Here is a 24495-nt window from a genome sequence, read left to right as displayed (position 1 = left end):
GGTGCCAAATATATCTCAGAAGACTTTACACAGTTTGTATAACAGCGCTGTTTTCTATTTAAAATATTGAAAACATTTTATTTTCATCAACTTTGCCAGCACTTAAAACTTGTCTTTGAATAATGCTGCAGTTTGAATAAAACCAAGGGAAATACTGTTTCATTTTATAAATACCAGAAGCTCATTTAAGCCTTTTAAGGGATAACACCTCTGGCTGATGCAATGGAGGGTAGTAGTAGAAATCTGGGGAAGAATGCTGGTGAATTAAAGTATTACCTATCTATCATTATAATAGGCTTATTCTGTCTGTCTGGAGCACTCTGACTGGTTGTCTCAGCAGCCAATCACAATACTTATTGAAACAACCAATCAGAGTGCTCCAGCCGGACAGAATGAGTGTTAGATCCAGAGGCATTTCAAACATATGTGCATTGTGCAGGTAAGTCAGAGCTAGAATGAAGCATCGGGGGCCCCCACCATGGAGCAGGCAGGCTCCACTGAAGGAAAAAAGCGGTGAAGGGCTTTTCTTTTTTCCCCCCGGAGCCTGCCTGCCTGTTCTGCAGCCAAGGAGTGAGCTGCCAGTGGGCCCTGAGCTGTAGGGGGCCCTGGTGCTTCCTTTCCCAGCGGCAGCACCTCCCAGGACCACCCAGGCAGGGTGCCAGCGGGTGGATGTTGCCTGGGGGGCACCACCGCTGCATAGGGAAGACCCCAGCTGCGGGACACATAGAGACAAAAAAAAAGGTCACGCCCCCTTGCCACTCCTCCCCCTCCCGCCTTTGGTGGAGCCTGCCCATGCAAGCTGCCAATGGGTTGCACAGCCCCCAACCTGCAGGGGGGGGAACGGTGATCCCTCTGTGGTGGCAGCACCCCCTGGGTAGCACCCACCACTGGGCGGTTCCAAGGGGCGCCACTGCCACAGAAGAAAGCACTGGGGCCCACCAGCAGCTTGTCCCCTGGCCACAAGACAGCTAGGCAAACACCAGGGTGGAGGGAAAAGGATCGAGCCCCTCACCACTTCCCCCTCCCCCATGGGGAAGCCTGCCTGCCTGCCTGCTCCATGGGGGGGGGGGGGGGGGGGGGGGGGGGGGAGACAGTGCTTCATCCTAGTTTTGACTTGCCAGCATATATGTTTGAAATGCCTCAGGATCTATAATAATAACACACTTATTCTGTCTGTCCAGAGCACTCTGATTGGTTGTTTCAGTAAGCACTGTAATTGGCCGCTGAGACAACCAATCAGAGTGCTCCAGACAGACCGAATAAGCCTATTATGATTCTTATTATAGATATTCCTAAGCCTGTGTTTACACATGAGCAGCTTTATGTAGCCTTTTTGATGGTGATAAATTTTGATTCCGTTGAAGTATTCAGTCAAAAGGTAACTAAAAATCTTGTATTTAAAGAAAAACTTTTGCAATAAAAATATAATCACAAATGTTTTGTGGACTGCAGCTAGTTACCTAAATGTGGATACAAACAGATCGGCTCATTGAGCAATGTGTGGCAGCAGTCAGATATTGCATCCTTTGCACTGCCTCTCAGGACTCTAAGGAAACCCAGATCCAGGGTTACAAGATACAGCAATCTAACAACTTTCTGTTTCCACCAAGAGCCAAAGCTTCTCTCATCAGTGGAGGAGTGAGCTCAGTGAGGTACACTGCCAGGTCTCCTTTAGCAGTGGTTCTTAGACCCTGAAATTCAGGTTCAGTCTTTTCACAGCAGTAACATACTCTAAAATGGAACAATTCTTTCTTCCATCTCTACTTTACCTTCACCAGTATTTCTTTACTGATACTGTGCATTACCTTGTGCACTGTTACATAATCTTGTTGGTATCCTGGGCTTAAAGGGTATGATCTAGTTCAAGGGTGGGCAAAATGTGGCCCATGGGCCAGATGCAGCCCACCAGGCCTGTGGGGCCCCTAAAAATTTAGAAAATTAATATTTATCTGCCCCTGGCTGCCTGTCACGTGGCCCTTGATGGCTTGCCAAAACTCATGAACGGCCCTCCACCCAAAATAATTGCCTGCCCCGATCTACTTAAAGCCTGAAGAAGTCATTGTGAGCACCTCATCTGACCTCCTGCATACTGCAGGCCAAAAAAATTTTCTTTATGGAATGACTTGCATTTGAATTAGAGCATCCCATTTTAAAATATACAGTAAATCAGTGATTTAAAGGTGCCAAGTGATGGAAAGTGTATGACAGCCCTCGGTGATTTGTTGCAATAGTTAATTCCCCTCACAACTGAAAAACGTTTGTCTTATTTCCAACTAGCCATTGCACCTTCCACAGTTTAGTCAGGTAGATTAACATCACCTCTGGCTTTAGCAATCTTCACTCCATTTAGATTGTAATGAAGTCATCTCTTACCTTTTTCCTTTATAGCTATACATGACAGAAGTTCTGGTTTGCCTGCTGTTGAAAGCCTTGCAGGGCAAACCTATTACTCTTCTTCTGAAGGCCTCAGGAGACAAGAGGAGGGGGAGGAGTCCAAGAAAAGACTGGGTGGGGACAATGTTATCTTTGGGGTGGGGACAATGCTTACATGCTGTGAATGAGTATCTGACTGCTTTTTTTAACGTCTCTGCCACTTGAAATGTGATAATTTATATTATCAGGGATTGTAATATTCAGTTAAGAAAAGCACAAAAAAATCTTTAGGAGAATAAGCAGTACTGGGGCTCCAGCAGTCTTATGAATTGCTCACAGGCCCACAACAAAAATTGGTAATTGGTAGTGAGCCATTAACATTTCAGATAGGGTGATATTTTTCTTATTAGTTGCTGTAGAATGCATTTTCCACCCTCCCCTACACCATTTCTTCATAGCAATCTGCATGTTTCTTCTTGTCTGTGGATACAACTGCATAAACAATGTTACTTGTTAATCCTTCCGGCAGCCCTTTTCCTAGTTGCTAAGCTTCAGCTGATGCAAAGTAGCTGATAACCTGTTCCTACAAGATAGCTCTGCTTTTTAGGACATCCAGTTAATTTTAGTTGGGGGAGGAGGGAGGGGTTCCCCTCGCTGAGATTCCCATCCTTGCTTCTTTCTATATTATTCTGGACCCAAGATTGAAAATTTGCACTGAAATAACAGACCAGGACTAGTGCATAGTATAAAATAATATAGGCAATAATGTATAGTCTGCAAGTCATACCATCACAAAAGCCAGTTATTAAGGTGAACCCAAATAATGAGCCTGGGCTGAATACATGGTAAGTCTGGTTCAGGCATGTGTCCCATCCCTGGTTGTAACATATTTTAACACACCTTAATGTATTAATCTATTTTATTTTTCTTTCCACAACATTATACTAAAGTATATTTTTAAAACTACAGAGAATTTGCAGGGGCTTGGAAAACTCTGCTCCCTGGCTCATCTTAGCAGGATCTGGGGGGACAGCTGACATCTTAGCTGCATTAGTGAATGAGCCGCAGCTTATTGTGCCACAAGTGGTCAAAAAGCAGTTCAAAGAAAAATTTCCTTCAGAGAACTTTTTATGGAAAGATATTCGCCAGTGGACAGCAACAGTAAGCTCATTTGTTTGATATGTTCATGTATCAGATTCACAGACTTTCTCTTCCAGCTTCCAGCTTCTGTGGTCCACCTGGTAACCACTCTATTTTATCAGATTTCCTGGGACGCTGTTCAGAAATAAGCTAGGCATAAAATTGAGACTAACACCACACAAAAAGTATTTGAGATCAAAATCAGGCCAGATGAGACTAAAATTATTTTTGGCTCAGTAATTCACTTAAAACATTTAGAGCTCTATCTTCCCCTAAATAGTGTCCTCAAGTAACAGTCAGAACATATGATCTAGGGAGTCCCTCCGGAGGCCATGGAGTATGATTCATGCAGTGCAGCTGTGGAGGTTCTGCAGCTGTGAAGAACCAATCCATGAGCTGATACTATTAAGCAGAAGTCTGGTTCTGGATGTGCATGAATAGACTTGCTGCTCTTCTTTATCTCCACCATCCTCATCTTCTCTCAATAATAAATGCTATTCATAAAAATAACAAGACCCACAGACTCTATAAATTCACAGAGCAATGGGGTAGTTTCTCCTTTTAGAAGGACGCTGAACTTTGCAATGGTCAGATGATGGGATTGCAGGAGTGCACAACAGCTCACTGAAACTCCCTATGTGGGGATGAGGCCTTGGACAGCCAAGGAGCTGGCGTGGGCATGGACCTGGTACCATGGAGCAGCTGCAGCAGCTGCTCCATGTTGATGGCAGGCAGCAGCTTCAGCAGGGGCAACTCTGTTTGGGTCTCCACCACTACCAGCACCACCTCCAGGCAGCTCTTGTACCCTGAGGAGGGGCTGGAGCCACTGCCTGACTTTGTACCACTACCTGGCTTTAGTGGCAGTGGCCTGGGTGTGGCGGCTGTGGCAGTGGCAGCAGCAGCTGGGCAGCCACAGCAAGGAGGGCCCTAGAAGCAGCAAGGGGGAGGTGCCATGCCCACTGCCAGGTCCCGCTTTTCCCCAGTGCCCAGAAGAAGCTTCTGCCTAGCTGCTGCCACCGCCACCTCCGTACCCAGACTGCCACCACTGAATCAGGGCAGCAGCATGAAATTGGGCTGCAGCTCCAGCCCCTCCTTCAAGGAGAAGGGCGCCTCCATCTTCACGGCTGCCCGCCCACTGCTACTGTTCATGATGGCTGGGGCAGGCAGGTCTGGAGTGGGCACTGCAGGGCCCCTGACCCCCCCATGCACAGCAGGCAGGGCCAGGGCCAGGTCTGTGCAGTCAGCCCAGGGTTCAGGCCCTGCCTGTGTGGGTCCCGGCCAGTCTCCATGGAGACCCCAGGGTCTTGGGGCAGTGATCTGCTCCCTGCATGTCTCTGGCCCTGTGCTAGCACTGCCCCAAGATCCCAGGGTCTCCCTGGCCCTGCCCAACCATCTGGCTCCCAGATGCCACTCCCCACTGGCCCACAGCTTCATCTAAGCCACCCGGCCAAGTTCCCTGCCTGTGTGGGTCCCACCACCAGCAGTAGGTGCAGGGCAGATGGGCCTGGGTGTCCAGGGAGCAGGGTTGGGTCCAGTGGCAGCAACAGCTGGAAGGAGCTGCCACTGCCAGGTCAGCTGGGAAATGGAGTCCAATCACCAAGACACCCCAGCCCTGCTGCATGTCTGGGGGCATGGGACACACCATGGGTCAGACTGTGCCTGGGCCAGGTGTGACGGAGGGACCTGCCACAGGCTGGACAAATCCCTCTGTGGGCTGGATCCAGCTTGTGAGCCATATTTTGCTTACCCCTAGTCTTTCTCCATTCTCTCCATAACCACTCCAGGTATTTAAAGACTGTTATTAAATAGCATCCCTCCTTCCCCTGCCTGCCCCCGCAACATAGTCTTCACTTCTCCAAACGAAATAATCCTAATTCTTTTAGCCTATCCTCATAATTCATGTTTCCCAAGCCTCTAATCAGTTTTGTCACTTTCTGAGAGTCTTTCTAATTTCTCCACATCTTTCTTGAAGTGTGGGGCCCAAAACTGAACAAAATACTCCAGGTGACACTTCACCAGTGCCAAATAAAGCAGGAGAATCACTTTCCTTAATTTGCAAATGATGCTCCTGTTAATACAGCACAGTATGCTATTGGCCCTTGTTGCAGGGCACCTTGGTGCCCCTGCTCCTAGAGTGGAGAAACTGCCAGGGAGCAAGTGAGCGTGCCCTGGCCTGACATAACGAGCCCAGCTGAGGGTTGCTCAGGTAATGAGCGCAGCTGCGGGTTGCCGGAGCAACCAAGCGGAGCCAGCTGCCTGTAGGGGGCAGGGCCTGGCCCTTATAAAGCTCAGGGCTGAGGCCAGGCTGGCAGTTCTCTGCCAGCAGCTGGGGAGGCAGGAGCTCCCTCAGCCGAAATATGGGGAGAAGCCCGACGGGCAAGTACAGCTCATGATAGCCTTGAGAGGATTGGGCACTATGGTTTAGCCAGGGGGCTTTATGTTTGTGTTATAGCCAGGAGGCTCTAGTTTACGTTTGGCTCTGTATATTACACCCGGAGGCTTGGGTGAGGCTGTAGGGGTTGGAGGAGGCCTCAATTATAGGGACCCCAGAGAGTGTGGGGTGCCCTAGCGCCAAGAGGGTGCATTATTTTCATAGCACCAGGGAAGGCGCAGCTCGCACGCCAGTGCGTGAGCAACTGGCGGCGAGGAGCGCGGCCAGTGGGTCGCGGGCGCAACCCGTAGGTTGCGGACGGGGACCTAGACCCCAGATTGTGTGTGGGGGAACATAGACCCCGGCCCCAGGAAAGGGGTGGTATTATTGAGTAGCCCAGAGTGGGCACGGCGAGCCCCAAAGGGGGGGAGCGCCATACTGAGGAGCCCTAGAGAGAGGGGCAATTACTGAGGAGCCCGAGACGGGCATAGCGAGCCCGGCCGCAGGCTAGTGCGGCAACACCCCTCAGACTGAGGCAGGGCGCTGCGGTTGCCCCGAGAAGATAGGGAGTAGCAGCGCGGTGAGCCAGGGTCAGAGAGGGTGCCCGTGCGGTTGGCCCATAGGACCGGAGGCCCGCTAGAGAGTCCCTGAGCGGAAACACACCGGCAGGGGAGGCCCAGAGTGGGCTAGACGAGAGTCCCATCAAGAGGCTGGGCACGAGAGAGGGAGCCCAGAGTGGGCCACAGTAAAGAGGAGGCCCAAGAAGCGGGCGTACAGACCGGACAACGTCCATTACATCTGCGAGGCTTGGGGCGTGGTATTAGGGGTTGGTAGGAGCCACGCATAGCCCACAAGGCTAGGGTGTCTGGGGAACACCCACCATATCGGGAGACCCCCAGGGGGTCCGGAAGAACCGTGGGGACAGAGGTCCCGAGTAGCCGTGCCCAGGGAAAACACAAGGCAGCCTCCCATCATTATATTTACCATCAAAGACGTGGCGGGCGAGAATTAGAGGGTGCCTTGGGCTGGCCTGTACACGGAGCGAGGGACCTTAAGAAGATCACGGCCCTCCGTGAGGACCCCGCCGTGACACCCTTTTTGCAACAAGAACATGCTGTTGGCTCATATTCATCTTACAGCCCTTTTCTGTAGTACTGCAGCCTAGCCAGTCCTTCTCCAATCTTGTTCTAGACTGGAGTTTCCCAGCATAAATCAACTTTTGATGGTTCTCACACAATGAACATTTAGAAAGCATTTTAATAAAGGAAGCTGCTAGTAGGAATAAAGTTGGGTTGCAGAATGAAAAGGCAAGATGATTAGAACTCATAACACTATACATGTTAGCTACAAAGAAGGCCAAAAGTCAACTGAGAATGATAGAGTCAACTGGATTGGCACTCAGGAGATCTGGCTTCTTTTCCCAGCTTTATCACAGACTATTATGTTCTCACATCTCTTGTGAGGAAATTGGGGCTAATAATTCTTCCTTTCTTCCACCTTTTGTCTATTCTGTATATTGAGAATATAAGCTCTTGGGGGCAGGGACTCTCCTACTGTATGGATCATAGCACCAATTTGAATAGCAACAGGATGACAAAATACTTTATTTCAATCCCCCTATAGATTCAGAACATTATTTCCCAGCAACATCTTTTAACAGTTCATGACTTTGAGCAAGAAGGTTCAGAAGAATTAGACACAGTCATTTTGAAAGCTTTGGTTAAAGGTAAGAATCCTTTTTGTGTTGCATTTATACTTGTTACATGCTAAGTACATATTCTTCTAATAACTTAAGAGTTTGTGTAGGATATGTACAGCTTTAATTCCTGAAAGCTAAGTTTGCCTGTTGTTGCTCTGCCAAGTATTATTTTCACTTGCCAAGGGTCATTCAGTTTATAGAATGAGAGCTTCAAATCAGAAAGACCATTTTTAGAATGTGTTTTAAATCTTGGATTCCAGCTAAACTGGGAATTTTCTGATAAAAACAGATTTTCACCAGAAAAATCATCTGTTTGTTACATGTATTTGTTAAAGCCAAACTTTTTTACTGGAATATATGTACTAGTCTCAACAGAAAAAGGCTTCTTTGGTTCAAAATAGAATTCTAGTTCAAGACCAGGGGGAAAACACGCGCACACACACATGCCTGACTTAGAAGTTAGGGCACTCACTTGCATTACAACAGACTGGGTGCATCTACATGAGATGTTAACTGTGCAGTAATTAATCGTGCTGTAAAAAGCTTCTATACATGCACCCCTATTAGGAGACATGAAACTAATACACTCGGCAGCAGGGTAGGACTTGTAAATACAAGTCCTACTCCACTGCACGGTTTTTGTGTGTGCAGCATATGACTGGCTGGCTGGGGTACGAGGGTGCTTCAGTGCTGGGGCTGCCTGCCAGTTAGCCCCACACGGAAGCACCCTCATATCCCCTGCAAACCCCTCCACAGCATATTGAGCCCAGTTGGAGTAGCCCCATGCTGACAGGCTGACCCGCCCCAGTCTCCTGCCAGTCGGGCTGCTGTGATCTGGGAAGCAATACTCAGTGGAGCAATAAGCTCTGCAGTGTATTGCTGTCCCCTAATGCCATGTGTAGACACCCCCCCTGAAATCCAGCATCTTGCTCCAATGTACAGCAGCTGCACCTTGAAAAACCAAGTGACATGCACCCATGAATAGGCAACAGCCCAGTAGCCAGGGCATTCATCTGAGCTGTGTGAGACAGAGGTTCAAATACCTGGCCTGAATTAGGCAGACCAGGATTTTGACTTGGGTCTACCACATCCCAGGTGAGTATCCTGGTTTTTCAGATACTTACTATTCTGTGATAAGGGGGGTTCCTCTCTGTTTTGGATTTTTTCCCCTCAAAAAAACCCATAAAGGCCTTGAGTTTACTCCTATACAAAATAGAACCATTTTAAAAAAATCTGAAGCAAGCAAAGTGTGCTCTTGAGCAGGGGTTCCTGTTTGATGCAGTCTTCTGTTTGCTTGTAGGTGAAATAACTGAAACACTCACATACATACTTATATGAGACCATACTAGACAATTTAAAATGTATATGCTATTCTAGTTGGCAATGTATTATCTGATCCATGGTTGCTGTTAGCTCCTCTCAGAAGCAACAGGCTATAGAGGAACTGAAATATGCTGGGGATTTTATATCTCAATTAAAAAAACATTTTAAAAAGCCACACATCCAAATGAGCTTCCATAGTAATAAAAGCAGTACAGTTTTTCTACAAACCTTCACTGTCTCTTCTGACAGAAGAGTAGAGTAAGGTAGCCATCCATTTCAATTTGTATTGGACCATCCAAGTTTCAGCATGGGGAGAGGGTAATCCACATCCTGTGAATTAAAGACAAAAACAAAAACAAAAAAGAACCATCCACTGACTTCCTGGATTAGTTGTACAGGACTGAGATTGTTTTAATGTTTTTAATGAAAGATTTTGGCAGACCTACAACATTCAAAAGATAAGATGGACATAAGTTTTCAGATTGTTATATTTGAAGTAAATTAAAGAAGGGTCTGAAGAATTTCTGTAGTGGTAACCCACAATTTTGAGAACTGAACAAGAGGGCTCAATCTATTGAGCTATACATATATTAATTAAGCATGCATGAGGTCTAATTTAATGCAGATTTAAGCACTGAATTTGTTAACATTTTGTGCTTTTGGCAGCCTGTAAAAGCCACAGTCAGGAAGCCCAGGAATATCTGGATGAACTGAAGCTGGCGGTGGCATGGAATAGAGTGGACATAGCTAAAAGTGAAATATTCAATGGAGATGTGGAATGGAAGGTAAAGAGGATTTACTTGCATAGCTCATGGCTGTCCAATTTAGCAGCTGGGAGGCCACATCAGCAGGGGCCACACCAGTGAGGCCACAGTCCCCATCACCTCATCTGCTAGTTCTTACCACTGCACCATATAGGCATGGGCAGCTGGGCGGGCAGCCCCTCCTGCCTTACCTCCTTGACTGCAGGAGCACCTGGAAATGCAGATTGCACTGAGCTGTGCTGCCCTGCCCTGCCGCACCCCTTGCGGCAGAGGCAGAAAGTGAAAGCCAGAGAAGGGAGGGAGTTGCTTGGAGATCCTGACCGTAGCAGCAGCCAAAGGAATAAGGGAACCAACAGCCAGGTGGAACCTGGGGGTGCAGATTAACCCCTTGCAAGCCACATGTGGCCCAGAGGTTGCCAGCTGGGATGTCCTGGCATAGATTACAGTTGTACACATAATCCTGTGGACTGACAAGAACTTTATGTAGGTAGCACCAGAAACCAAAGGCCACTGTTATTCCCCATGTATAGTCAAAGAAAATGTACTATGCATTACCTATGCTGGCTCTTCTTTGAGCTTATAGCTGAAGATTCAAGTTTGTCATTCTCTTTCTAAACCAGCCTTCCCTCCTTAAACTGCTAGTAGTCTTTATGGTCTTTTCTGCATGTACAATACAAAGTACAGCAGGGTGTTTGCTCATGACTGTGGCTTCCAGACACTACTGCTATATACATAATATAACAACACCAGCGGGGCAGTCGTAAATGTCATGTAATGGTGTTTTCCCATTTATACGTAGATGTCAGTCAGAAAACTAATCACCAGGAATCTGGGTTTTCTGTTTCCCAAGGAAAAACGGATTAAAACATGGATTTCCCCCCTTATCAGAGTAAAATGCAGATTTCTCATTTTATAGAGAAACCCTTGGATTTTGCAGTTTTGCAATGAGCTACCTGCAGGCTGGCAGAGCTCCAGCCTGAAGGGGGTTGGGAGGGAGCGAGAGGAGGGTGGTCAGGCAGGTGGCACCATGTGGCATGCACATGCCACCAGGCAGCCTAGAAAGCAGCTCCCACAGGTAAACTGCAGAGTAGCGGGGGGTTGAGGCCCCCAGGGGGGGCAGTTGGGCAGGGCTGGGGCTGGGGCTGCTACCCAGCCGGGAGGTATGTGGCACTTGGGGCCTCCTGCCCTATGTACAGATCTGGGAGGGCGCAAGTCCCCCCTGCCCCCCAGGAGTATGTGCAGCAGTGAGGAGCCAGCCCCTGCACCTGAGCCTGCATTAGGCAGGCAACAGACAGTGGCCAGGGGGGGCAGGGCTCTGTGCTTTGCTCTGCTGCAGCAGCTGTGGCCTCCTGCCAGGGGCAGGGGGCTGTGGACCCAGGTCCCTGATTCTGTAGCCCTGGCAGCTAGGGGCCCCTTCTGGAAGGGCTGGGTGGAGGGCAGGGGGAGTGAGAGGCACCAGCAGGGCTGGGGGAGTTTGTGGGGGGGGCTTTTATTTTAATCACAGATTTGGGGGGGTTTAATCAGAGAGTTTGCTATTTTTTATCAGAGAATTTGATTTTTTTTTTTTATAAAAACATACTCCCTGCTAATTGCTAATTGGTGGCATGGCACAGTTTTAAAAGCAGTAGCTTAGTGAGTAAAGGGCTCATTTCCTTACACTAATCTCCTCTGACATCCTTTAACATGTTTTATATCAAACTAGTCCTGTGACCTGGAGGAGGTGATGATGGATGCTCTGGTGAATGATAAACCAGAATTTGTCAAGTTATTTATCGACAACGGGGCCAACATGTACGACTTCCTCACATATAGCCGGCTTCAGAGGCTCTACTGCTCCATTTCTCAGAAAAGTCTCCTCTACTCACTTCTGCTGAAGAAGCATGAGGAAAGCAAATTGACTTTGGCAGGACTCAGTGGGCAACAACACAGAGAAGTGAAGGAGACCTGCCCACTCTTTACCCTCAATGAAGTTTCTAGAGTTCTCAAAGACTTTCTTCATGATGCCTGCAAAGGTTTCTACCAAGAAGCCAAGCAAGGAAGCAAGAAGAAATATGTGAGTTATACTTAAGATTCACAGGTTAAACCAATCCTCTATGTTTTATTTTTTTTAAATGACTAGCTTTATTAAAATAATTAAAATTGAGGTCAGATGAAAGAAAGACATTGTTAACATGTTGCAAATGTCAAAACTAGAAATGGAGGGGGTTGATGGTTTGTTTATTGATATTTAGTAAAATATTTTGTGATTTCTCAACTCCCTAACTCCATCAATTGCCACAATTCTGGTATTGCTATTTCTTGAGCTTAGTTAAAATTGTAGAATTAGATTCACAGAAAAGAACATAGGGATTTATAATCCTGAGTTGTTCATTCATATCAGTTTCTTTAGAACTCTGAGAAAAATTAACTATAGTTTCTACTAGTTCAGTACTAGTGGGATGTCTTCAAGTATATCAATTTGACAACACCTTCCTCTTTCTTTTGTGGATGGGGAACATAAGTAACAGGCATTACCAACCCCAGATATCAGTTTAACTGAGTTCTCAAAATAGTAAGGGCCCTTGCTTACAAAGAGCCACAGTATTTTATCTTAAAGCAGGAGATCCAATAGTCAACAAGACGCAGTGTAGGCTAGTTGCCTGTATTTTATTTTGATTGAATTACACATATAGCCTAAGGAAAAGATTATTTGTTAGACTTTTGTATTCATCATCATGAGAGATATTGCCTGACTAGGGACACTGGCCTATAGAGGACAGCGGGTACTTCATGCTCCTGTACTTCATCTGTGAGGCACCACAATGGCATTTTTATCAGAAGCTATTTCAGCTTTTAGAATAAGAGAAAACTAGGGTTGGAAGGGACCTCAGGAGGTCATCTAGTCCAACCCCCTGATCAAAACAGGACCACCCTCAACTAGATCTTCCCAGCCAGTGCTCTGTCTAGCTGAGTCTTAAAGACCTCTATGGATGGAGATTCCGCAGCCTCTCTGTGTAACCTGTTGCAGTGTTTTACTACACTCCTCGTGAGGAAGTTTTTTCTAATATCTAACCTAAACTTCTCTTGCTGCAACTTGAGCCTTATTCTGCCATCTGCCGCCACTGAAAACAATCTACCTCCATCCTTTTTGGAGCCACCCTTCAGATAGTTGAAGGCTGCTATTAAATCCCTCCTCAGTCTTCTCTTCTCCAGACTAAATAAACTAGTTCTCTCAGCCTCTCTTCAAAAGTCATGTGCCCCAGCCCCTTCACCATTTCTGTTGCCCTCTGTTGGACTCTCTCCAATTTGTCCACATCCTTTCTGTAGTGGGAGGCCCAAAACTGGACACAGTACTCCAGATGTGGCCTCACCAGTGCTGACTAGAGAGGAATAAGCACTTCCTTTGATCTGCTGGCAAGGGAATATTGGGCTAAAATATTTTAATTTTTATATTTTCCAGTTTTCTAAAACCCTGAAGGATTAAAAAAAACTTGAACTGAAAATGTCCAAACTTATTTCCAAAATGAAATAATGCATCCATAATTTTGATTATTTAGTCAAATTGAACTATTAAATATTTTTGTCCCTCACAAGTGTTGACATAACACTGTGGAAACAGTGGAATAAATGATTGCATAAGAACTTCACTAAAAAAAATCCTGAGTAGTCCTTTTACTGTACAGATTTTATTGTACAGATTGATCATACTGAAACATAGCATGGCTTGATTCTAGAATGGATTTAGTTCTCAGGAAAGACAGTCCAAATGTGGAGTGACACATTTGAAGTCAGTGGACCTACTCCAAATTTGCCAGTGTTAAAGAAACAAGATTGTGGACCTGCGTTCTCTCAGTTACACTGGTGGAATTTGGAAGTAACTCAGCTGAAGCCAGTGTCCCACCAATGTAAAGCTGGTGTGATACCATTTTGCTGTGTGTAAATGAAGCGAGAGGCACGTGTGCACAATACTTTAAAACAGGCTAAAAGCTTTTGCACTGCTTTAATGGTGATGGTGTTTTCACGCCTTGGCGGTGTATTGAGCGTTAATTCTAGCAGCTGTAGGAAATTCAGCAGCGTAATGCACTTTAAATGAATTGGGGCACAACAAACTAAAACTCCTTTGAGGACTTTTAGTTTGCTGCCCCTACAGCCATGGAGTGAAGCACTGGGCTCCATGCAGCTCCATGGCTCTGCAGGAAGCCCTGCAGGCAGCCTGGCAGCAGCCTGGGAAAGCAGGCTGTGCCCAAGAAAAGTGGTGAACCTGATCTTACCCCACCCCTGGAGCCTGCTTGCCTCTCTGAGCTGCACGGGGGCCCGGTGTTTCCCTCCACCGCTGCGGTGCCCCCCGCCAGAGCCGGGTGCCTGTGGGCAGGTGCCGCCAATGGGGGGGCTACCACTGCCACGGAGGGAAGCACCAGCTCCTCCCACAGCTCAGGGACTGCTCTGCTCACCATCAGCTCAACCTCCCCTCCCTGCCAGGTAAGTCAGCGGGGTGTGTGCACGACACAAGGGTTTAATCAGCCCTAAACTGAAGTGGTGTTTTTTAAAACCCACTGCTTCAATTTAGGGCCCCTGTTTAATCTACACACATCCTTTGGTGTCTTCCAAAACAATTTTTTCCCAATTTTCATTCAAAGCTTTAAGTTTTTAATTTTTACACAGAAAACCTGTAACATCTCCAAAACTCAGCCAGTCCTCCAAACCAGGATTTCAACAAGAAAAACAGAAAAAGGAGATTCTTTTGGGAAAATTGTTTTAGAAAAAAAATAGTACTTTTTTGGACCATTTCTAATAACCTCATGGCGGAAAGGGGTGATTGCGTAATTGTAACACTAAAGAAGCTGACCTAAGTTGTTAGGCTTTCTGTAAAATACTTTCCATTCAACTCAAGAGCAACCTGCATTCTATTTAAGCTATTCCCTGTTTGGAGAGAAGAAATAGTGAGGCTGATAAGGTAAAAATAAATGGAGTTATGGAGTACTTCCTCCTGTACAGGCCCTGATGGAGGCTTGTTTGTGTTTAAATAAAATGCCTTTTGTTCATTTGCCTTGAAACTATGTCTTTTACGCTTGAACTAAGTGGAAATCTGATGTAACTGAAATCCAGTCCTGATGAGTTAATCACAGGCTTTTCTAGGATGATATTACACACTGAGGGTGAAATCCTGTCCTCAATGAAGTTAATGGGAGCTTTGCCATTGACTTCAGTGGAAGAATGATTTCATCCAGAATTTTCTCACACATTAGGTTGTATCCTGGATACAAGGCCCTTTTGATTCAGTATATGGAGTGAATCAGTTGCCATTTGGTTCTAAAAAAATTAAAGAATATGAAGTCTCTGGAACTGCTGATTGCTGCTGGAGTTTCCATGGGTGTATCTAATACTGCATTAAACATACAAAATAAAGCAATGATCAGATTCTTAAATACTTTTTAAAAATACACTTTTTAGGATAAAACAAATGCAAAACGACTACTGGGGCTCCTGGATATGAATCAGAAAAGTGAGAATCCTTGGAGGGATTTATTTTTATGGGCAGTACTTCAAAACCGCCACAAGATGGCAAAGTTCTTCTGGGCTACGGTAAGCTTTATACATGTAGTTACCTGAAGTCAGATATTGGCAATTTTATATAAATATATGGAATATTGGAATATGTAGTTTTGTGGTTATGGAGTTGATAAGATAAATATGTTTGCTTTCCAAAATGTGATATATTCTGTTTACCTAAATGTTGACCTCTCAGTTGCTCTAGTCTGAATGTAGCTCAAGTTAACAGCAGTCAGATATTATTATGGATGAATGCTTGGGGGCTTCACAGCTAGTGAAGAAAATCAATGCTGCTTCATTGATTTCCATGGAGGTCTGCTGATTAACATCAGCTGAGGATCTGGCTTTGGAGCTACCATTTGTCCTTTGGACAGTCAATGACTCATCCTTCTGACCTCAGATTTTGTTCTTTTTATAATGGGTTAATTGTGTGTTTGGTTTTGGCACCATGGGGACAGACGAAAGGAGCACAACAGCATATCTTTGACTCTTGCTTTGCATAAGTGGAGAAGTGTGTTTGTCTATTTCTACCAGTCACTGTTCTTGTCTTGGCTCTTGCCTGATACATGAAAACAGGCTCCTTTATAGGTTCTCAAGCTTAGTTCCCAGAAATCTTTAGGCTTGCAAGGTGCCAGAAGTCCAGCTCCCATGAGAAACTGTGGCAGCATTTCTGAATCCAAATATTTTGGAAGCCAACAAAGATTTTGTTGTTGTTGTTCTAATCTCTGCCAAAAATGGAGATTCTCCACAGGAAAACTGTCTTTTTAAAATCTAATCACATCTGTTGGTGATATTCCTCTCATTCAGAATCACCAATATTCATAATATGCTGTCTTTACCTCCTTTGAATTTTCCAGGGACAGGAAGGTGTAGCTGCAGCTTTGGCAGCTTGTAAGATTGTTAAAGAGATGTCCCGACTGGAGACAGAGACCGAAGTAGCTCGTATAATGAAAGAGGCTAAGTATGAGCAGCTCGCTGTGGGTAAGCAACCGCAGCCTTTAAGATAATCATCAAATATTTAAGAGGTGACTGGCCCTGAAAGGCCAACTAGCGAAACAATCTTAAGATAACAATAGACATACTTTTGTGGGAAGTTCAAGACTTTTGCAGCTCTGTCATTCAATTCTCTCAAGTCAGGCTCTTCTAGCATAAATATTTCATTTAACATGTGTTTTTAAATCACTATTTTGGGGCTATGCTGTGGGGAGTTTGTTTGTTTGTTGTGCTTTGCTTTTTTGAAGGGAGGGGCATTAAAGGGAAACTGGTCTCTGATTGGAAGGAGACCATTTCAGGTTCAAAAAACAACCCGAATGTGCCCATGAAAATACACCCTGTCTGCTGGCTGTCTCTAGAAGAATAATTTAGTCATAAACCTCCTCTTCTCCCAAATGTGCAGTAAAGTCCGTTTTTGTAACTGCATTTCTCAGTTCTCTCTCTTTTTGTGTCCTCCGAATCTATCCTCCAAGTCCATGTTTTCTTCAGTTTTCAAATACTTCCCAGTATTGTGCAGGCTAGAAATACCTTATGAACTTCCTCTCTCCAGGAGTTTTGTAAACTTGGGTTTCTGATCTTCAAATAAGAAGCACAGGGGTGTAAGAAAGTGACCAAAAAAATAAAATGGCTAAAACACTGTGCAGTGTGGGTCTATTTGGAAGTTTGGTAAATGGACTGGATTAGTCCATTATCTAATCCAGTTCAGAGTTTTATTCCTCAGTCTTGCTATGGCTGTATAGGTTGCCAACATGAATGGACGTTTCTTAGGGGTGTGCGAATTGGGCCCTATTCAGCCTAAATCCGGGCTGAATTCGGATTGCTGATTCGGATTACTGTCCCCGATTTGATTAGGCTGAATTTGAAGATTCAATGCTGATTAAGAGAATCAGTGAATCAGCCATAGACATGGCTTTAAATATTTTTTCTACATATCTCGAGGTACCAGGCATGGCTCATGAATGCTGCAATGCTGGGACAGATTGAGCGTCCCACAGGAATGCGGGGGGCCCCCCAGGTGCTCGGTGGCAAACAGCTTGGCAATTGGCCACAGGGGGCCTTGGGTGCCTGCCCCCCAGACCCAGGAGGCACCAGTCACTGAGCCTGGGGGGCGCAGGGGGGGCCCCCCGTGCACTCCCCGGCAGACCCAGAAGTGGACCAGAACTGCTTCTGGTCCACTTCTGGGTCTGCTGCCGAGCGCTCTGGGAACCCCCCTGCACTCCTGTGGGATGCTCCATCCACCCCACCATTGCTGCATTCACAAGCTGCCTGCTACCTGGAGGTATGTAGAAAAAAACATTTAAGGCTGTGTCTATATCCGAATCGCTGAATCTTTCCAAATCAATTTGGAGGGTTCCAATTCGATTTGGAGAGATTAAAGGGTCTCCTGATTTGATTCAGATTCGGAGATTTGGCCACCGAATCGGGCCGAATCTCTGCTGAACTGAATCGGCAACCAAAGCTTCACAGCCTTAGAGTTTATAAACATGCTTGGGGGGAGGGCACTTTAATTAGAGTCGCTCCGAGAGCTGCTCTAATTAAAGTGGCTGGAGCATCACGTGTATCAGTGTCCTTGTACTGAAAAATGGTGGCAGGGGAGTGTTAACTAAAGCTCATTGAATAAGCTTTAGTTAAAGCACCCCCAACACCATTTTTCTGTTTAGGGACACTGATACACATCACGCTGGAGTCTGCTGGAACACAGTAATTACCACACTCCAGCAGACTCCATTGAGTCTGCTCTGACACACTGTAATTACAATGCACGTTGGAGCAGCCTTGTTGCACGTCTATAGGCGCCCATTATTTTAGATCCTACAAGGTAGCTGGTTTTGAGTGTTTTCACTTAACTTTTTACTTCAAGCTGCAGCCACAGCTAAAAATATCTGTCACCAAGGACAAATGGAAGATCCTAACAGCAACCAGGACCAGATTATATCAAGCTGCAGCTGTAAGCACTAGGCTTCCTATATAGAGTATTGGTGGCAAGGGCCCATCCTACTAAAGAGACTCAGAGCGGCATGGGGTCTCCTCTCCTTTGGCAGCATCAATGATGAGCAGCAGGAGGAATCCTCTCTCCTCAAAAAGGCAAGCTGCTTCAGATGCCAGGCCCACTGCTTTCTCTTTCTTCCACCACACAGAGTTCACTGTTGGAAGGGGGACACAGGGCACCAAGAGCAACAAGTCTTAGGGTTTTCCTTCACTTGTAACAGTTAATTCAAGCTAGTCTCTGTCAGGGGGTGACCAACAGGGCGTGACCAACTGCTAACTACAATTTAAGCTTATACAAAATAATTAGTTCAGCAGCTGATGAGATGCCACATCCCTGCAGCATTACCAGTTGTTGAGCATCAGCAGAAGTTGAGCTTTAGCTCATCCCCACCTTGAAAGACCAGCTGGCTTGCTCATGAAAGCAGCACTTAACCAGAACTAAAGATTTTTTTTGCCCCTGGATGGGAGTCAGGTTAGGAGCAAAAAACACATGTTATGCCCTGAGGTAATGCTGTGGAGACAAGTTCCGGTCACAAAATGTGCGCCGGTTCTTTCCCCTGTGAGTCAGTTTCATTATGCCTGCAGACATGACTGAACAGGTTATGCAAAAGTTTCAGGGGCTCTCTCTTTCTTCACATGGGCTAGAAACTTTAAAACACTAGAAGAGAAAGCCAAGGTCCTGACCATTTCAGCAGCTGTGGTCTCACGTGCAGGATGATAAGACCTAATCCAAAGACCACTGAATTCGTTGCATTGACTTCACTAGGTGTTAGCTCAGGCTCAGAACCCCTGTCTTAATGTGGCCCTGATAGCTACGTGTTTTTCAGGAAGCCTATATGTTATTCAGAGGATATTCGTTCTATTGACACTGACTGTAAAGATATCTGTGTCAAACTAAAGAATATGAACTTTAAGTAAAGAAACCTGACATTGCAAAACTAAAGTGACTGACATGTGATATCAGGAATAGGAAATGCATAAAAATAAAATACTAAAATTGGTACAGTAACAGACACAGGAAACCAAATTTTACAAAACACATTCAACTTCCTTGAATGGCTCCTACCACTACAGCATCTGAACACTTGCTCCTATTGAAGACCGTAAGAATGTTAATAGTGGATTCCAAAAGGGCTGATGCTGGTATGCAGTTATCTGTGGCTTGACATCAGCTGCCTTTTGGCTAGGATTTAATGTTAAATGTACTCATCTCCTTTGAATTGCTCCTAGGGGTAGAGGAGGGTTGGCACCTTGAAGAATCAAACCTTTCAAAGCAGAAGATCTGCTAAAGTTTGGCTGGTGTCTGATAGTGCACATAAGGCAGTTGCAGAATAGATCATTAACATGTATTTGAGTAAGATTACACATTAGAGTTAGCAGGTGCTAACTTTAACAAGAATGTTTAGTCTTGTTAAAGTTAATTAGTGCTAGTGATCAGTTACTCATTGAGGGTTAATAGCCTCTAATGTGCACTGCTCAGACTTGCAGCTAGGAGGCTGGCAAACAGGGACATGGTGAGGGGCCGTGAGTCTGCTAACTCTTTACCCACAATATAGGCTGGGGGGTGGGGGAGAGGCAGGAAGGGCACCCCCCATGCTGCTTGGATCTCCCTCTCCACCATCCAAACAATCCCACTGCCCCCCATCAGCTCTCAGATTCCCCCATCCCTTGACTGACCCATCCATATCATGATTGCAGTCCTGCCACCCCAATCAGCCTGAGAGCTGTGGCAGTGGCTGTAGTTGTGGGGTAGAAGGAAGCTCCTCCTCTCTGCCTGCTCCAAGGATCCCTGCAGTCCATACCTGGATCCAGCCCCCACCAGGCTCCACAGCTGCCTGGCAGCTCCTTGCCCAACTTGTCCTCTTCCCTCTGCCTGCCTTTCAGTTGTAGGGCCTGGCAGGGGCTAAATCTGGGCATGCAGGGGTGGCATGCTCTTCAGGAATCCAGAAATGGGCAGGGAGGGGGAACACTTCCCACTGGCACCTCTGTCTTTCAGACTGATTGGGGCACAAGGGCAGTGATTTAGGGGTGGAGGTGCTGGATGGCAGAAGGGGCAATTGGGGTAGCAGGGGAATGATGTAGGGTCTGAGAGGACAGCAGTTCCACAGCTCCCCACTCATCCACTCTTCCCTTCTCCATGTTCCCCTTATCCATTCCCCATGTAACTGTCCCCCTGGCTCCTCTACCCACTCGTCCCAACCCCATCCACCGGTTGCCTGGCTGTTCCCAGCTGTTGGTACAAGGCCTAGGGTCCTAGATTATAGTTAGTCCACCTGGGAGCAATGCCTCCTGGGATACTGAAAGACTGCAATTTTGTGATTTTATTTCTGGTGAACACCCAGAAGTTAACTTAACTCAGTCTAGGAAGCACCGCTCAGAGATAAACCTTACCAGAAGTGGCATAACTTTAAGACTTAGCACTTGTTAACGAAGGCACTTAGCACTTGGTAATGAGCCTTAATGTGTGATCATTCAAGTTTTAAGCGCTCTTAACATGTTCTAATTGTAATGTGTAATCTCACCCTTTGAGTGCTTGTGAACAGTGACTTTTACATCACTTGGGGGAGAACTAAGGATGGGAAATTTATCAATAAAAAATGTATCAAATAGGGAAGGCAAAAGAAGTCAGACACAAAGGGTGCCTGTAGACGTGCAGTGACGCTACTATAATTACAGTGTGTCAGAGCAGACCCGATTAATCGAATCTGCTGGGGCATGCTAATTAGCACATTCCAGCAGTCTCCATGTCTCGTGTATTCAGCATCCCCGTGCTTCAAAATGGTGGCCAATTTGAAGCACGGGACTGAATACACCAGACACTGTAGGCACTTTAATAAAAGTGGTGTTTGGAGCTGCTGTAATTTAAATGCCTCCCCCACCCCTGGAGCATGCATAAATACATCCGAAGCTCACAAATAGAGTAGAGTATGCAAGCACAAAAAAAGGATAGAGTGGGCACCTAATAGCCATGAGGAATTCCCCTGTGTCTTTTCTGCAATCACTGAAATTTAAGGAAACATTTTAAAAATATATTCCTAACACAATGGACTCACTTGCCAAGAAAATTAATTATTTCTCCCCTTGCCCCAGTACGCATGTACGCACACATTCATTTTCTGTTTCGTTCATTTGACAGAGCTATTCAGCGAATGTTATCACAACAGCGAAGACCGAGCTTTTGCTTTACTGGTGAGAAGAAACCAGTACTGGAGCAAAACCACATGCCTCCACTTAGCTACAGAAGCAGATGCCAAGACTTTTTTTGCACATGATGGTGTCCAGGTAAATGAAATGCAAAGAAGCTCCTTTGGTTTCTGTGAAAGGACCTGATTATACTTTTAGGCTCACTGAAACAGGCAGTACACAAACTGAATTACAGTGGAAATTATCCCAGTGCCAATTTCCCACTGACACTGGGAGAAGCATGTATTCTCCACCAGGGCTTTACAAAGGCTTTACCAGGGCTTTAGCTCTCCATGCATAAAAAAAGCCTTCACCTACTGCCTTCCTTTTCCCATTCTGGAGCATCAAAGGGTAGTACCCATTCTTTATAGAATGACTGAAGCCATAACCTGATGGGGTTTAATGCTGCTGCACAGGGATAAATCCCCTCCATTAGAAGGGTATTAGACCCCTCTAAAGCCTTTTTTCTCCCCACTTCAGAATTAACTCAAGTTGTAACTTGAATGTGATCCCTAACTGGAGCCCTGGCCACACACAAAAATTTCCAGTTTCAGAGTAAGAGTCCTTTTATCTCTAGTTAGCTGGCCCAGAGGGGATAGGTTATGGCTTGATTTAATACAACCCATCACTACTTAATATAACCTTTACTGATACAAACTAATTATTCCCTCCATTGCCTTATCCAAAATCTCTTCCTGTGCCCAAAAAGCACCTGCAAATTCTCCCACAATTCATTGAGAAAGAATGCACAGAAGGCTCAGTGTGCTGGAGTGCAAAGGTTCATGGGATCCACCTGCAGAAATATTACGCACCATGCATTAGTAAGTGCTGTGCCAGTGTAGATACACTGCAAAATGACATTTGAGGTAACCTAAAGAGGGATAACTAAATGTTCAATACTCAGAAACCTGCAGCAAAGATGGAGACCAGGTATAGAAATTATACTTCTATTGGTATAAGTGACTGGAAACTGGTCTATACCCGTAACAGAAGGTCAGCATTCAAAACTGGTCTATACCCGTAACAGAGCAGAAGTTTGGTGCACACAGACTGGTTTAAAAATGGTGGAACCTGGTCTAAGATTTGCTTCTCCCTTCCCCACCAAAAGGCAAATGCGTGTTCTGTTTGCTACTGATCTGAATTATGGCACTTGCAGAAAATTATGCCACTTAGATTGATTCCATCTCAGGCTTTTCAAATATCTGTACCTAGCCAGAGTCTAGTTTTGAGAAATGCTTCCTGTCCAATACCTCCTAAGGCTTCCTAGAGGAGAAACATAATTTAGCTGCATGTGCATTTGCATTGTGTCACACAAAATGACTTACTTTTTCTAAACATTTTTTCCTTTGACTTTTAGGCTTTCTTGACAAAAATATGGTGGGGAGACATGTCAACAAGCACACAGATCTTGAAGTTAATCTGTGGATTCTGGTGTCCTCTTTTAATCTACACAAATGTAATAGCATTCAGGTATACACAGAATTCTCCCTTCTGCAAGAGATGTACAAGGGAAGAAAAATAATTAGTAAAAAACATAATGTGCTTTAGTGTCAGCTAAGACAGTGGTCATCATAAATGTACTACTGGCAACTTCAAGCATTTAAAATAACGAGTTAGGTTTTTAAAAACTACCATATTTACCTGAATACAAGAAGACCCTGAGGCAAGACAACCTCTCAGTATTGAGATTCTACACTGGAAAATTTACAAATGTATTACAATTTTCCATGTATGGAATCTAATCATTGGAGGATCATCTTAAATGTGTCCCCCTCCACTACTCCAGGTGGTGGGGGGAAAGGTGATGAGAGGGGCAGTAATGGGACAGGCAGCTGGGGATAGACAGTGAGGGAGACAGTAGGAGAGGGAACATGATATGGCTGGTCGGAGGGGGGGGGCAGTAATGAGGCAGGCAGTAGGGGATGGTGAGGAGCAGATGGTAGGGGCAGGCAGTGTGGAGGTGGGAGGACAGGCAGTTTTCTCCCTTGCTGCCTGTCCCCTCTGCACTTACGCCCCATTGTGCCACACCCCTGCAACCTCAGGCTGCCCCAATTCCCCCATTTCCCCCCTCTTCCCTCTCCATGCTACTTCTACCACCTGTAGCCTCAGATCCCTGCCCCCCACCCCAAGTCTCTTCCCCCCACCTGCCACTCCACCTCCCCTTTACCTTTGCTGCATGCCAGCAAGCCCCATCCCTGCTGAAGCCTGAAGCACTGAATATGGCTTCAGTCCAGACCTGTAGCAGCAGCTGCATTATGCTGGCACTACTCTTCCAGCCTGGCCACACAGCACTACTGCCAGCTTCCTGCTGCTGCTGCTGCTATGGGGCCAGGCTGCAGCCATGCTCTGTGCCCCAGGCTGCATCAGGGACAGAGCCTGCCAGTGCAGAGCAAAGGGCAAGGAGTGCAGCAGAAGGGGAAAGAGAGAGCAAAGTGGTACAGGGTAGGAGAGGCAGAGACTGGAGGCTGTGGGAGAGAAGTGTTGAGGATGAAAGGGCAATGGGGGAAGGCAGGCAGCAGCTGAGCCACAGCAGTTCTCTGCACCCTCCCCGCACTGCCTCATGCTTGATTGTAAGTCAAAGGGCTTTTCTCCTCATGTTAAATTGAGGGCAACACCTGGTCTGCTAATGGGGTAAATATGACACACTGTCAACTTTAAGTCAATCAAGATTTTAAAACTTAAAATGTTATAGATTTCTAAGAAGTTCACATTTTCAATCTTTCCTCTGTAACAGAGGTGGCTAGAATCTTGTTCTTTCCTTTTTCAAATAAAAGCTGAGAAGTTTTTACAATCACGTGAATCCAGGAGCTGGGACTTTTAGAAAGCTGCATTAAGAATCACAAGGATTTAACCACATTCCTTTTAAATTCATTTCTGAAGCAAGTGAAAAACTTCTTTACGGCCTCAGGCTGCCAATGTCATTATTAATGATTAAAGCTAGCAACTCTAATAGGCTCAAATATAAAGTAGTTTAGTTCAGACATGAATCACAGTTCAAACCTAACCCTTTGAACACAAACCTTCACTTGTCCTTCAAAATGAATCTTTCTGAAATTGTTCTCATGAGAACACTTCCATCTCCCACCCCCCAAAACAGAGGGAGGTCTCAAAATACTTTTCTGGGGTATAGT

The 24495-nt window shown here is 45.7% G+C and overlaps 1 protein-coding gene across 1 annotated transcript in view; it reads left to right on the top strand.

Annotated features, from left to right (window-relative positions):
• TRPM5 (transient receptor potential cation channel subfamily M member 5) overlaps nucleotides 1–24495 on the top strand; it is a 71544-nt gene that overhangs the window by 14463 nt on the left and 32586 nt on the right. Inside the window, exons 6-13 of the mRNA XM_059721340.1 lie at nucleotides 3343–3534; nucleotides 7508–7610; nucleotides 9573–9691; nucleotides 11373–11723; nucleotides 15101–15232; nucleotides 16057–16180; nucleotides 21318–21463; nucleotides 22722–22834. Of these exons, the coding sequence (XP_059577323.1) occupies nucleotides 3343–3534; nucleotides 7508–7610; nucleotides 9573–9691; nucleotides 11373–11723; nucleotides 15101–15232; nucleotides 16057–16180; nucleotides 21318–21463; nucleotides 22722–22834 (1280 nt within the window). The remainder of the gene's footprint in view (nucleotides 1–3342; nucleotides 3535–7507; nucleotides 7611–9572; nucleotides 9692–11372; nucleotides 11724–15100; nucleotides 15233–16056; nucleotides 16181–21317; nucleotides 21464–22721; nucleotides 22835–24495) is intronic.

Source organism: Alligator mississippiensis, chromosome 2 (assembly GCF_030867095.1).
Source record: "Alligator mississippiensis isolate rAllMis1 chromosome 2, rAllMis1, whole genome shotgun sequence".
Taxonomy (NCBI): Eukaryota; Metazoa; Chordata; order Crocodylia; family Alligatoridae; genus Alligator; species Alligator mississippiensis.
This window is presented reverse-complemented; position numbering and strand designations above follow the sequence as displayed.